This window comes from Xylocopa sonorina, chromosome 1 (genome assembly GCF_050948175.1).
Source record: "Xylocopa sonorina isolate GNS202 chromosome 1, iyXylSono1_principal, whole genome shotgun sequence".
NCBI classification, from domain to species: Eukaryota; Metazoa; Arthropoda; class Insecta; order Hymenoptera; family Apidae; genus Xylocopa; species Xylocopa sonorina.
The window spans coordinates 2,680,965-2,694,510 of NC_135193.1; the positions used below are offsets into that span (position 1 = coordinate 2,680,965).

The 13,546-nt window shown below is 44.0% G+C and overlaps 2 protein-coding genes across 6 annotated transcripts in view; one reads left to right on the top strand and one right to left on the bottom strand.

Annotated features, from left to right (window-relative positions):
• The window catches only part of LOC143425399 (lipid storage droplets surface-binding protein 1-like), a 255,818-nt gene that overhangs the window by 33,900 nt on the left and 208,372 nt on the right, over positions 1–13,546 (top strand). The gene's annotated exons all lie outside the window — the stretch shown is intronic.
• Positions 1–13,546, bottom strand: part of LOC143424938 (uncharacterized) — a 322,538-nt gene that overhangs the window by 5,242 nt on the left and 303,750 nt on the right. For all 5 annotated transcript variants that reach the window (XM_076897348.1, XM_076897365.1, XM_076897373.1 and 2 more), the window contains 5 exons: positions 4,385–4,546; positions 4,214–4,270; positions 2,849–2,915; positions 1,718–1,883; positions 1,277–1,505 (listed from right to left, as the gene is read on the bottom strand). In XM_076897348.1, coding sequence (XP_076753463.1) covers positions 1,277–1,505; positions 1,718–1,883; positions 2,849–2,915; positions 4,214–4,270; positions 4,385–4,546 — 681 coding nt within the window. The remainder of the gene's footprint in view (positions 1–1,276; positions 1,506–1,717; positions 1,884–2,848; positions 2,916–4,213; positions 4,271–4,384; positions 4,547–13,546) is intronic.

A 13,546-nucleotide genomic window follows, 5' to 3' on the forward strand; every position in this document is an offset into this window, starting at 1 on the left:
TACTTTACTTGAATAAAAATTCGCAAACACGTTGCACCGTTGTCCTTGCAAGTTGGTTGTAATTTTGTTACCAGTGATTGAGAGGATCTCCCATGTAGAGGCAGGGTGTATAGTATAAGTAGCGTAATGCCACGATGGCGTTGCAAAGATGGACATTCCATTTGAAACATGTACCGAAGGAAAACAGTGTTCTATCATCTGGTTTCTGAGTAGCGAAACATCTGGTGCATGTCTGTCACTCCAGCAGGTGTACGAGTATGCAAGGAAGTTTCAGAACAGCGTGACTTCTGTGACAGATTCTCCTCAACCGTGTCAGACACACCGAGTGACGTGACCGAAACGAAGTCCGTACACATTGTATACGTACGTTGGAGAGTTTGCATTGAACTGACGATTGAATGCTTGCTGGTTAGATACTTGTTAGACAATCTTCTTGGGAGAATATGTTTATTGCAACGATAAAACTGATAAGAGGAAGACACAGAAAGAGAGAGGAAGAGAGAAAGAAAAAGAGAAGGAGGCTAGATTTGCACTTTTATGTGAAAGCACAAAGACATCAAGCATTAAAGAATTGGTGATAATTTTTCATTAATTTCCCCCCAAATTATTTCTCTTTGCTTGAACGAATCAAATAAAAGAAAAAAAAGACATCAGTTAATGGATATCCCTGCAGACCATCTTGTAAATTTAATTTGAAAACTAATTGTTTAAATTGATATTAAATGAGTTCGAGTGGAATAATGGTGATTGGAATGGGATCTGCATGTACCACACATAGACATGTCTACAAATATAATAGTTGCATCACACTACAGCATAGCTTCCAATGTCTGTGATGTAGGTAACAGCGGTAGTAACTGCGACATGATCGCATTATTAGTATTGATAACGTAACGTCAATAGCAATAATACTGGATGGCTACGACGATCGTTGTGACGATCAATTATTGAAAATCAATTAGGTACCAGAATATCGTTTCTATCGGTGTTCGTTTTGAATAGAATCGGATCTTGCTCTTTACACAACTCGTATTTAATCCTTTTCTCACGTTCGTCTCGAAACGTATCCGATCTATATTTGATTAGAAATTCAATTGTACGTAACATATACTTCATCTTGTATATTTTGAGACGTAGAGTCAGTCATGTGTGATACTGGAAATTGTGAAGCGCAGTGTGTTTGAACGTCGCCTTAAGACATCGCGCCACTTAACGCTTTGATAAGAACACGTATATTCGATGCTCTTCGAAAGGAATTTCTCTCATGCGAACTTACCTGGACGTCGCTGCTCGCGTAGTCTCCACTTTCTCGAGAGGCTCTCGAGTGTGTAAGTGGTATGATAGCCGGTGGATTATTGAGACCTTGCGGTACAATGAGACCCCGCATCGTTGATGTTGCTCCTTTTCTGGAACGATCTCGTGGGAGACTGATGTCCCCGGCAGTTCGAAGCGAAATAATTCCCTCGCCTCTATTTTCTGGTCTCAAATTTAACGTGAAACATACTCTGTAATAAAATTGTTTGCTCTCATCCTTTCAACGCTCTCGTACGCAACTGATTTGAATGCGTTCGATCAACCACCGTACACGAATTAACCGAAACTCGAAATTGCGTTAAAATTATCAATATCAGAATTATAATTGAATTATAAACTGAGTTAATTAAAATTATATGTACTCGTATACATATATCATTGCATAGAAATATACTAATTTTACCTTCCATTTTGTATAGTCGCAGTTGGCACGGGACCACCGCTTGCTCCCATTAGGAAGTCCTCGGGATCCGACTCGTACGGGGGTTCGTCGTACCAGTGTTGACCTCCGGGTGCCAGACCAAGTCCACCTCCGCAACGCGCGTCCTCGTCGTACATATAAGTGTCATCTACCGCGTTAAAAGTATCGTTCGTAAATGTCGCGAAATAACACGATCTTCGAGTGTTTGTTCCTGTTTTCCTCCGCGTGTTAAATATTCATTTAAAATAATACAGGTGTCAGGCAGAGGAGTAGCGTTAAGCGTATTTTTCCGTTTCGCGAGTAACGCGAGGAGTACAGTGAAATTTTTCTAAGAGAAACACCGCGTGCCGCTGGCTCTGGCAAAGCGTGGCGCGTTGCTGTGGTAATGCATGGTAATTCATAAAGCGCGAAGACCTCGAGTGGCGTTGCCGCGAAAGGCTGGGCGAAATCGAGCGTCTGAAAAGTGCGCGCGCGTGTGGGCGCGAGAAAAAGCCAAGGGGATCGAGAAAGCCGGTCGCGGAGAAAGCAGTCGACGGCCGTTGACGATAACGAGATTAGCTGGCAGGCTAGCACACGGGAAGGGCTTCGTACACCGTGCCTCGCGTTGCCTTTGTCGACAGCACGATCGCAAATAAAGCCTCGAGTCAGTGATAAATCGGCGATACGAAATATAAAAATTGTTTTCTATCCCTGGCAGAATCACTGGCAGTTGCGCGAGAATGCTTTGCGTTTAGCGTCGGGGGATGGCGTCGGTTAGACGCTAAAGATGCGAGGTAAGCGCACTCGTCGAAAGTTTTTCCGGGCGTTGAGCAATTTTTGCTCGGGAAGCAATTTCGTTTTTGACAACGACCGCGGGGGACAAACGCGGTTAACGAGTCTCTGTTGGCCGCGAAGAAGCAAACAAAGTGTCAGGCGTTTGGGAGTTGATTCTTAGCTCGTGTAGACGCGTGCACGGGTTGTTCGAGATGGACATTGGCGTATTCTGACAGAGGCACGTACACGCAAACAAGACCGAGGCCGTGGCTTAGACGTGGTTCGAGCGTAGTGGGTGTAGTAAGTTGCATGGAGACAGGACGACAACTAGCTAGAGGTTACACTCCTTGACGTACTCACCTCCAGGGAGCTGACCTCGTCCGTCCCGACCAAGCTGCATTAAACCCTGCCGAATATCCCTCAGTATCTGAAACAGAACAATAACGAGGGCATGAATCAACCAACATCCCGCTATGATTAGACGTGACCAACGCGTGCGTTAATTTACCCCGATGATCTTGTCGCTGGAGCTTGTCGAAAATGCGAATGCATTAATCGTAGACGAGCAGCGTGTTAAAATGGAAAATTGCTCTGGTGATAGCCTAAATTTGAATAAATTTACGAGATTCGAAATTTTCGCGAGCGTCTCGTCGGAGCGAGGGATTTCTGCGCACCCGGTATCATATTAATCACATGTAGTTCGAATCAGGGACGAGGGTTAGGGAAGGGGAGAAAGGCAGAGAGGAAGGAAGGAAAGGTGAATGACGAGGATAGTTGACGAGGTGGTCGCCCACGGGATTATCCCGCAGTTCGTCGTGCGGCGAAAGAGAAGTCAACCGGTTGGTGTAGAAAATAGAAGGTGGGGAATAGGGTGGAAAGAAAGAAGGTCCTCCCTGGGGAGCACTAAACCTACCAAGGTAGAAGTGATACTAAAACTTTTACACGAATACCGACCTTTATTTCCATATTGTTCGCAGCCTCAAAGGAAACTCCCCGCTTTATTTCTTCCTGTCTTTTTCTGCCCGTCTGACAAGCCCAGGGCCAAGACCAGGCAGTTTCGGCCAATTTCTGGGAGACCCTTTTCACCCCCTTAAATTTCCTAAAAGGACGGGACTAGCTCTCCTCGCATATGCGTGCACGGAATCGTCAGTTTCGCGTAATTAAAATTCGGAACCCGACCTCGCTTACTATATATGTATACATATGTATAAATATATATATAGATATATACTACGACTACCCTTGGTCCTTTCTTTGTCACATTTGTACATACATTGTTGCCGTTTACCATCCCCTGAACAAACGTTACCTATGTAGCTTTGCAACAACGTATTTCTGAAGATAATCCATACAGCGATGTAAAATTTGGAACTTTCGCTGGCCTTCGTGTTTTCGTATCCCTTTTTTTATATCTATTTGCTTTAACTTGCCAGGTGTATTGCTGGCGGAAGAAATAAAAGGGAGGTCGTAAAAGCAGGCAAGTGTCAACGCGTAAATGTTGGAAACGGCTAGACGAACGAATTGACCTAAACGTGAAAAAATAACGATCCCAAGTCTCGTTCTGCAGGAAGACACGCTTTGTTTACGCGAGAAAAATAGCAAACGTTTCACGAAGGAATGGAAAATTGTCGGTTCGTACTTCTCTTCGTTGACATTCGGGTAAACGAGATTTCATTAGCGGATGGACGAAAGTGGGGAGTAAATTTCAATTTGAATTGCACTCACCTCTTCGTGTTCTTTATGAAATCGCTCCTTCTTCCTCAACGCCTCTTGAACTTTCAACTGAAAAACGTAAATCAATAATAATAACAACATCCACTGTCTTTATATTAAATTTATATTTAATTAGTCTTCACACGATGTCTACGGATATTTGCATAAACGTGAGAATTGTACCCTGTGTATGGTCTCCTCGAAGCTGTTCGGTTGACCGCCGTTCATTTGCAAGTATCTTAATCGGTCGTAGTCTCTTGGATCCACCATAGATCGTAGAATCGTGTGTCCCATGTCTGGTCCTAGACCCAAACCACTCTGCAGTACGCTGTCTGGTGTGTCCACCTATGATGGGCAAACGAAAGGGTGCAAAATTATTTTATTACAAGGTATCCTTATTTAAATGCGAACAGAAAGATAACAGTGTTATTGTACAAATATGAAGTGATTCTAAAGTACAGTATTGAATATATAAATATTTGCATATGTATTATACTCTTGCCTGTAGCATATAAAGGCAATTGGCATAAAGGCCAGGGCATAAATCAAAGTATTACAACGTGAGATGGATGAGCACCGCCCTACTTTCACCTTTGACTCGTGCTCGAAACAAACTTCTTAATGCAAACTGGAAATTTTACGTATCCGCGATCACCACCGTCGCAATCGGAAGCGCGCACAGAGAAAGTTTCTCGAGTAAAATAGTTAACGGCGGCGAGTTGCACACGCGTGGACGGAGGAAAATGGTTTCCGAATAATACACGCGGGCGCAGCACTGCCCCCGACGAACGCGAACGAGCGACTGGGAAAATCGTGGCTTATTAAGGTAGCCGGAAGCAGCGAATCTCGAAGGTCGAGACTGGAGAAACGAACACGGTGCGACTATTTACTTATGTATCGGTCGAGTCCGTGTTGTGCCGCGGGTTTCTCATCCTCTCGAATGCTCTTTGGAGGCAATCGAAGATTGAACTAGTCGAAGTCGGGTTTAATGTTAGACTCGACGCGAATGTTCGCAAGCGAAACTCCTGATGGAAATTAAAGGAATAGAGGCTGCTGAGATAAGACTGAAACATGCGAAATCTATATACGAAACGTGAAAGACGGTTGTTCGATTTTACTAATGCTGGAAATCAATGAAATATTTAACGCATTAAGTCACCTGCTGTGAAATCGGAAATAGAAATTTCTAGGAGATGTCTGATAAATAAGAAAAGTGGTTTGAAACGGAACGAATGAGGAAAGCATCGAAATACAATACTTTGGTGATTATAGAGGAGAATAATCTATCGTACATATAAAAGTCACATAGAATAGAAATACAAAATTCTGGATAGTACACCACCGAACCGTGCACGTAAGTCTCAGCGTGTATCCTGCAATATTGGAAGCTTGCAGCGCAAAATTTCTGGTCACGGCACTGCGATAAAAGTGCTTTTCAATAAAGAATCCTTTGGCTGCCATCGCGGAGGGGATGTTGACTTTTATACGAAACAAAAGGATTCCGAAGAAAAGCAACTAAATAGGATTGAATTAATACGAAATTCTAAATTGTCAAAGGGTGTAATTTTCAAACGCGTCGTTCCTTTTTTTCTTCCAAATAAAATTGGGGATAATGGTAAGTCTGGAAAATTGTATTTTCAAGCCGAACGAAAGGGGTATTTGCGTTGTAGGTGGTTCTTGTGAAACAATTGGACAGGGACGTTCTATTCGCAAACGCAGTACCAGCGGACGTTATTACATGAAAATGTTCTTAAGGAAACGTATTTCAGTCGGGGCACGCGGATTGCAGTTCGAAATTACAAAAGCAGCCGCCGCACGAAATGCATGTCCTTCGATACCGCCAGCCCAGGTATTGTAAAGAAAATTCTGGTCACGTGTCGCGGCGTGTCACTCAGGTAAAAGCGTTTTGCGATAAAGAAATCTGCGGCTTCCTTGGACCAGATGATTGTGTCGCGACAATATTGCGAATTTTGGATGGAAACCCAGATGAATACCGAATATTCCCAGATTATGCAATCATTTCCATTTAGATTAAACAACGTCTGCGTTAAATAATGCGATGTTATAACATGATTTGTCAGTGCTTTAAATATAATATATACTCACAAATGAAAAAGTAAGATTGGGATTGTCCGATTTCTTTTGAAAGAGATACTTTGAATGGAATTTCACGGAACATTATTATTCTGTTATTGCTCATAAAAGAAACGAGAGTAATCTCCGCAAACGTCATCGAACCACGAAGACGATGTGTACACATCGTAACGATCTAATAAAACTCAAATCTACGATGTGGCGTCGCGACGGTTCGCGTTAACGTCTCGCGAGACAGGCCATGTGACATTGACGAGTAAGGGTAGAAGATCGTCGACGGGATAACACGCGGAATTCCATGCCATGGAACATACGTGTACTTAGGTATTAAACTGAAGAACAGACTGTAATTGAAAAGTACAATTATTCTCTTTCGCATTGTTTCCAGTAAAGTTTCTTAGCTGTTTAATAGAAACATCCTTTTCAGTCTCCTCTCGGTAGTTTTCTTGAAAATAATTGACCTACCTAGAGCTATTATTCATCTGGCATTGTCGCCTTTATATTTTTCGTAGAGGGCGGAATATTTTATATTATATCGTGCACCTAGATCCATTCTGTTCCCACGTTCCACGTGGCCGTGTCTAGTTTCGATAAGTATGAAATATCCCCTTGCATTTTCGAAAAAGCAGCAGAATTCCGAAGCCACCTGGAAATATGGACACCGCGCACACGTGTGTCTTTTTCGAAAGATAGAGAATTTTTCTGGGCGCGTCATTCGATGCAAATGAAACCGCGTGGTCACGGAGAGAGAGAGCTATGGTTCTCGTCAAAATGTTTTACGCGATACGGAAGGTATACGTCATGAGTACGCGATCATATTTCATGCAAATTTGGCATACCGTTCCGCGACAAGTAGCTCGCGCACTGCCGATTTTTATCATATTTTATCACGAGCCGAACAAGTGGGCCAAATATTCGGTGCGCTTGATTTTCCTTTTGGCACGCGTATTCACTCGTTAATTAAAAATTTCGCTGCATGATATGTATAAAAAAAAAAGAAACGAAAAAAAAACTGATCGCCAACCCGGTATCCGATGTTATATTTCCAATACAGAGGATTATCAAATTTAGAACGGAATATACACTGAACTATTTCAAACGCATCTCGCGGGCTTTTGTGTTTGAAAAATACCTTTTTCCACCCCCGACAGTTTGATTACGAGCTTATACGCGTCCATCGGCAGCAGTTTACACAAATCAATTCTAGGCTAAGCTATGCATGCACGCGTGATCGACGCGTAGCATTTAAATTGCACGTAATTCGGTAATAAATTAACGCGTTGTACCTCGACCGTATAATTATACGCGCAACAGTTCATTTTCGTCCTACGGTTTTATCGGGAATCAGCGATTTTAAGCGAAAGGCATGAAACTGCGCAATTAACCATCGATTCTTCTAAATGCATTGCTTTTTGTATTATACGAACAAACGTAAATTTACTTCGTTAACCAGGTTCATGTGATACCGATCGTTGATCGTGTAATAAAAAAAAGGGCAATTGATTATTGTTAATTTACGAAAATTGAGTTGAAAATATCAAGTAAATTTCGTCTACGATTGACATTAGCGATTCGCACAGAATCAGCCACTGTTGTAGATCTCGTTCGAAATAACGAAAGATAAAAAAGCGTCCTTTTATTTGCAACTTGCAACGTTTTGAATCTGTACTGTAATATAAATTAAAAATGACAAACCGACAGCGCAACGGATGGCAAAATGAAAATCGCATTTAATTCGACTAAAAACGGTGGGGACAAAGGGAGAAAGGGAAAGGTTAGAATAATAGATAAAACATTGGAGAGAAGGAGAAAGAAGTCGTCATTAAGGAAACGAACACGTGGAAAAGCTGGTTAGGAGTTCTGGTTGAAGAGCCGTGGCCAGAGAAGAGCGGAAGGGAAGCGGAGGAGTGGAAGAAAAGGGGAGGGCGAGAAAAGGGCGAAGAGAGCGAAAGGATTGAAAAGGATTGGATCTCGGCAGAAGCCCCGAAGGCGCGCACTGATATCTTGTTTAATTAAGCAGACTCGAAAGTGCGGCCCGGCATCTTGTCGTGGTAAGAAGCCGACCCATTGTGGAACTCAAAGTTTCCATCGGACGGCACTCACCACTAAAGAAACCACACTACCCTTCTTTTTCTTCTTCTTCTTCTTCTTCTTCTTCTCCTTATTTTTTCCCCTCGCCTCTTTCTTACCGTTTTTGTCCATTCTACTAACGAACGCCGACGCCGAATCTTCCGCGTCCAAATACTGATACACGTCTTTACGTTCCTCGATGGACATTGCGGTGGTACTGATTCTACCAAGCGTATACGAGAAAATTTCCATACGAAAATCCACGACCCCGCGTATTTACCATAAAGTAGACTCGAATTTAGTCCCATTTTGTTGGATGCGTTCTGTAGAACACGTTTCAGGATTGAAGAATTTCAAGAGATTTGTTCACGAGGAATACACGAGGTGAGAACAAATGTCTACGCTGGAACACGATAACGGCTGGCAGTCACGCTCTGACAGAAAAAGATCACGTCGAAGAGAGGGCCGATAAACTTGTTGTTCCCATGTACCGGGAACAGCTACAAGCGGGAGAGGAGCAAGATCGGGACCGCTAACGAATAGCGTGAGTGCTAACGACCGATGCGGTCCACTGGCCAGTTTGCTGGAACGTGTGTGCAAGGATAAGCGTTGATCCTTGATTACGTGTCGAAGGTGGAGCACGAGCGATTGGCCGGAGTGTGGGATAAACGGTTTTTCCGCGGAGAAAATGGACATCCAGAAAGCGCCGCGCGGATAAGCAATTTCCGTCCAAGTTACAGCAGAGAAATCTGAGCCTTCGAATGCCCTGTTTTCAGGCCATCTCCAGGGAAAAGATCCACGGGGTGTATTTAACGAAGCGCTTCTAAAACCCGTTCGACGCGAGAAGTAAACTGATTCGTTTAAAAGGGATTCTAGAAATATTCGAGAATATTCCAAATATTCGAAAGAAATTTCGAACGACAATTAGTTCGTTAGCCGTAGCGCGAAAGAAACGATCGATTTCAGAAAATCTGCTGCTCGCGGTCACTAATTCGTATCGTCGATGGGATTCGGTGGCGAAAGGAGCACGAACGTGTTCAAACGAACCGTCTAGACAGCTCGCAATCGATGAACCCCACTTTAGAGAAATCTCACCCGGTGGAACAGCGTCGCGTGAACCGCGTTACCGCGTACGTGCCGAACCGTGAGTACTTAGAGGTTGACGCCGCGCGAGCACCGCGCGGGGCGGCACAATTCTACCGTTTCTTTTATTTCCTTTATCGACGTTTCATCTGGTTGGGTACATTTACTAATTAGAACGAGCTGCTGGCAAAGCTGTACGAGCGTCGCTGTTCAGACAAGAAAATTACGGGGGCCGTGACATTGAGACTTTCATCGGTGGGACGGGGCGAGCGGGGCGGGACGCGAAGGGGTACGAACGGGTGAAAAGGAAACAACACGTACGCGCGGAAGCCCGTGAGAGAGACGGAGCGACGGTCATTTTGCAAGCTCGAAGAGGTGACGAGGACAAAAAGATCCGGGTAGAGGGTGAAAGAGGACGAGTAGAGAAAGGAAAAGAGCTCAAGAGACGACCGAGAGTGATGTACTATATCGATCGCACCTGAAACACCCACCTTTTTCTGCCGCGGTCTGGTCGCGTCGTTTTTTCTTTCCCTCGTTTTTTCGCTTTCCATACCCCGCTACGTGCATCGATAGAAACAGTGAAACGCACCGTGAATCCTTTTAACACCTTCCGTATCAGCCATTCGCCGACGCGGAATATTTATAAGTTTCATTTCTTTCGCCGCGTTCCGGGAATGAATCGCGCAAAAAAGAAATTGGTGACGTTTTAATCAACGAGCTGGATGCTGTACAATTTTTCACATTTTTTTTTTTGCCTGCAAGGGGCACAACCGCGTTCTCTTGAGATCGGCGCGAAAGTTTCCATCGTGGACGCATGCATCGCACGAAGCCACTACGAGGTCGTACTTCGATGGACAGACTACTCGCAACTCTATTTCTTTGTTCACAACTGGTACGCTCGCAAGTTGAACCGTGTATGCCATGCGCTGTACAGTCAAAGCGTCAAAGTTCAAAGTTACAACCACCACAAATCCTATCCTGAAAGCATCCACGTGCGTTTTGATACTTCAGCCGAAGCTTGGATACAAAGAGATCATTTTGTCTGCTGGATTAGCCCCCCTAATAACGTGAAACGTACAAGTTCGTGAATGGTCAAACGATACCCATCCACGAGGATGCATAAGCCTGAGGATCGTTACACGTACTTCGAAATCAACCGATCGTTAACTCGTCTTGTCTCGCAGCAAGAACAAGGCCGTTACTGTTTCATAAAACAATTTTCTTCGTCTCTCTATCCGTAGAAAACCCGCAGAAAAATGTACTGGCATACGATCTAACAGTCGACTACGATCAACAGTTGGTACGCGAGAAATGAACGCAGAAAACCGTGGTTAACTCTGCTCGTCGCGCAACATTGGCAAGAAAGACTATGAAAGCTGAGCAGAAGCGATAAACCGTGCCGGTGTGTGTAATCGAAACGCAGCGGGATGGTGGCGGAGTGCGTCCAATGAATATGAAACAGTCATTAGCGCGTCAATCCGAATCACTTAGGAGCATGCAGTAGCCAGCAGTCAGGGTGGCAAGCGTGGAGGTTGTAGGTGCATTGAAATGCATTGCCTCGAGACCGGTCATAGACATTAGACGGTGGTATTCTCGTGACTCTCGTATCCTAGAAACAGGAGCAACCTTGGAACGGGAAGATCACCCCAGCAGCCGCTGGGTTGCTACCACGAACGATAAAATTGTCACGGCGTTCGCACGTTCGTCCCCTTTATTGGCCAGTCGTAGATCATCGATAACGCGAGATTGCTCGACAACTCTGAAACGTAACCTGCCGTTGTTCTCGCGCGAAACTGTTTCGGTTACGAGCATCGAGTGCTTTCGCGAGCTGATCGTCAGATAAACGGAGCTTCGCGAAAGGACACGTATCTGTGCTTCGGTTATACCAGATGGTTAAACAAATTTGTCTGAAAGTCACGATCAACTAGGAAAAAACTGGTCCGTTTTCATTTTAAAGTTACTTCTTTTATATTGTATGAGATAAAAAGAAATTGAAAATTTGTAGTAGTGATTAGAGGGGTTGATACAATCGCGAGACTCGATAAAGGAGGACTTTATCTCATATTACAGTTTCATTGCAGTTTATATGCTCGGTTTATGTACAGTAAACTCGGGATCCATTCCGCAGCAGTTGATGCTCGAAGATCTGTCGAGTTCCGGCGATAGTTTGCCAGACTTTTCAACTGTTCCGAACCAGAAGGCAAAGGGATAAATTTAATGAAACCGATGCTGATCCTGGAACTTCGTAATCGTTCCGCTAGTCCGTCTACCCGTGGTTCAGCAATGAGTTACAGGATATATCGCGAACCGTCGCGACATGTATGTACACACTAATTTCGAAAGTTAGATTATTACGGTATGTACATAATCAAAATGCAAATTCATTAGTTGAACCTCCCCGGGAGTGTTTGAATTTGGAGATGATTACACAAAGCGTTCATAAAATATATTCGCGAGTAAAATTATTAGTTTAACCGATCGTAGGCTTGGGGATGAAATACCGGTGACGAGGGGGCGCTGGGATTCGGTCTTACTCGTTCCACGTTTCAATTCGTTTCTGTCTTTACCAAAAACTCGCGGCACGCCCCGTAAAAATATACGGGCCCAAAATCAAATTTTCGCTTCCTCTGCTATTCAAATCATTGTTATCTGCACTTTGAACAACCGGTGATGGTTTGGGTCACCGGGTCAACAGCCGAGTGTATTTCACCCTCTCAGCAATCTTAGAATTAGCATATAAAACGATCCACCGTGCATTATTTATGTTCGAGTGTGGACTTTTATAAATTCGTTAACACACATTACCAGTTCCACTGTATGCACCTTTTACCATAAGTAAATAACGCATTTGTCCACGAATTTTTGATCTCGATTCGTATCGATTCGCATCGATTGGCAACCGATTCGGCGCTTGTTCCATCGCGTTTGCGTCGCGTTTAAATTACAGCTGATGGTATTCTCCGTATCCGGGAAAAGTGAATTGTATATTTTGCCATTAGATTTCCATACGCGTCATCGGGACAGCTGGCAGGAGCGAAGCGAAAACAAGACGAATAGCAATGTGCGGTCAGTGGTGTCGACAAGAGACAGCCGTATCACCGGTGACAGTTAGCTGTATTCTGTTCAGCTGGAATCTGGGCACGGCTCGTATCCTCCGAGAACTCGTCGCAGCTACCAGGACATCCTGCCAGACAGCGAGATGCAACACGGACTGCGGTTACGACAGCGAATTCGTGCAACGGTTGTGGTTGTCCTAGGCGATTGTATTCGTGATAATAATAATAATAATAATACTAATAATAATAATAATAATAACAATAATAATAATAATAATAATAATAATAATAATAATAATAGCGATCCTGTCTACAGGCGTTTGTCGCGAGTCACATTCAATTCGCACGATAGAAATGTAACGCGTTACCTTTTGCTAGTAAATAGATTAATTAAGAGAATATATTTATATTTGAGGAGATCAGCTGTAGGAAAATGCAAGGGTGACAGAGGCGTAAACGGAAATCCGAGAGAGGACGTTGACAGCAGGAAGCTTTTTTGTACGTCAAAGGACTTCGGTCGGTTACTTTCACGATAGAGAAACGGTTGACCAACTTTAATGCCCCGTCTCTCTGCACTCATCTGATGGAAGCTGCACTCTCGCCGTGGCTTACGTCGTGATTCCTTCTATCATCCGGGCATGATTCAATTTTCTCCCCTAATAGGTTAACGCAGTTGAACTCTTTTCTTCAGAGAGTCACGGAATTTGTGGCCTAGTAGAGAGAGAAAGAGAGAGAGAGAGAGAGAGAGAGTGGTCCGGTGATCGTAGGATGGCCAGCGGTTTCAGGACCGTGCCGCCGCTCGTGTACGCGCGCTTCATCGAGGGCTCTCGAGGAAATTTCATTCCAAGTACTATCAGGGTCCGCGATACTTTGTACCGAGCCCAAAGCGAGAGGAATGTCTTTGAGTGCTTGTTACGAGGTGTGTAACTGATCCCTCTGTGTGCAAGCGGTACGATATACCTGTTGTACTTTAGTTATCAAATAAAAGGAGGGTTGAAAAATGTCGTTTAGCGATTTATAAGTCTTGTTGGTTTCAACGCAG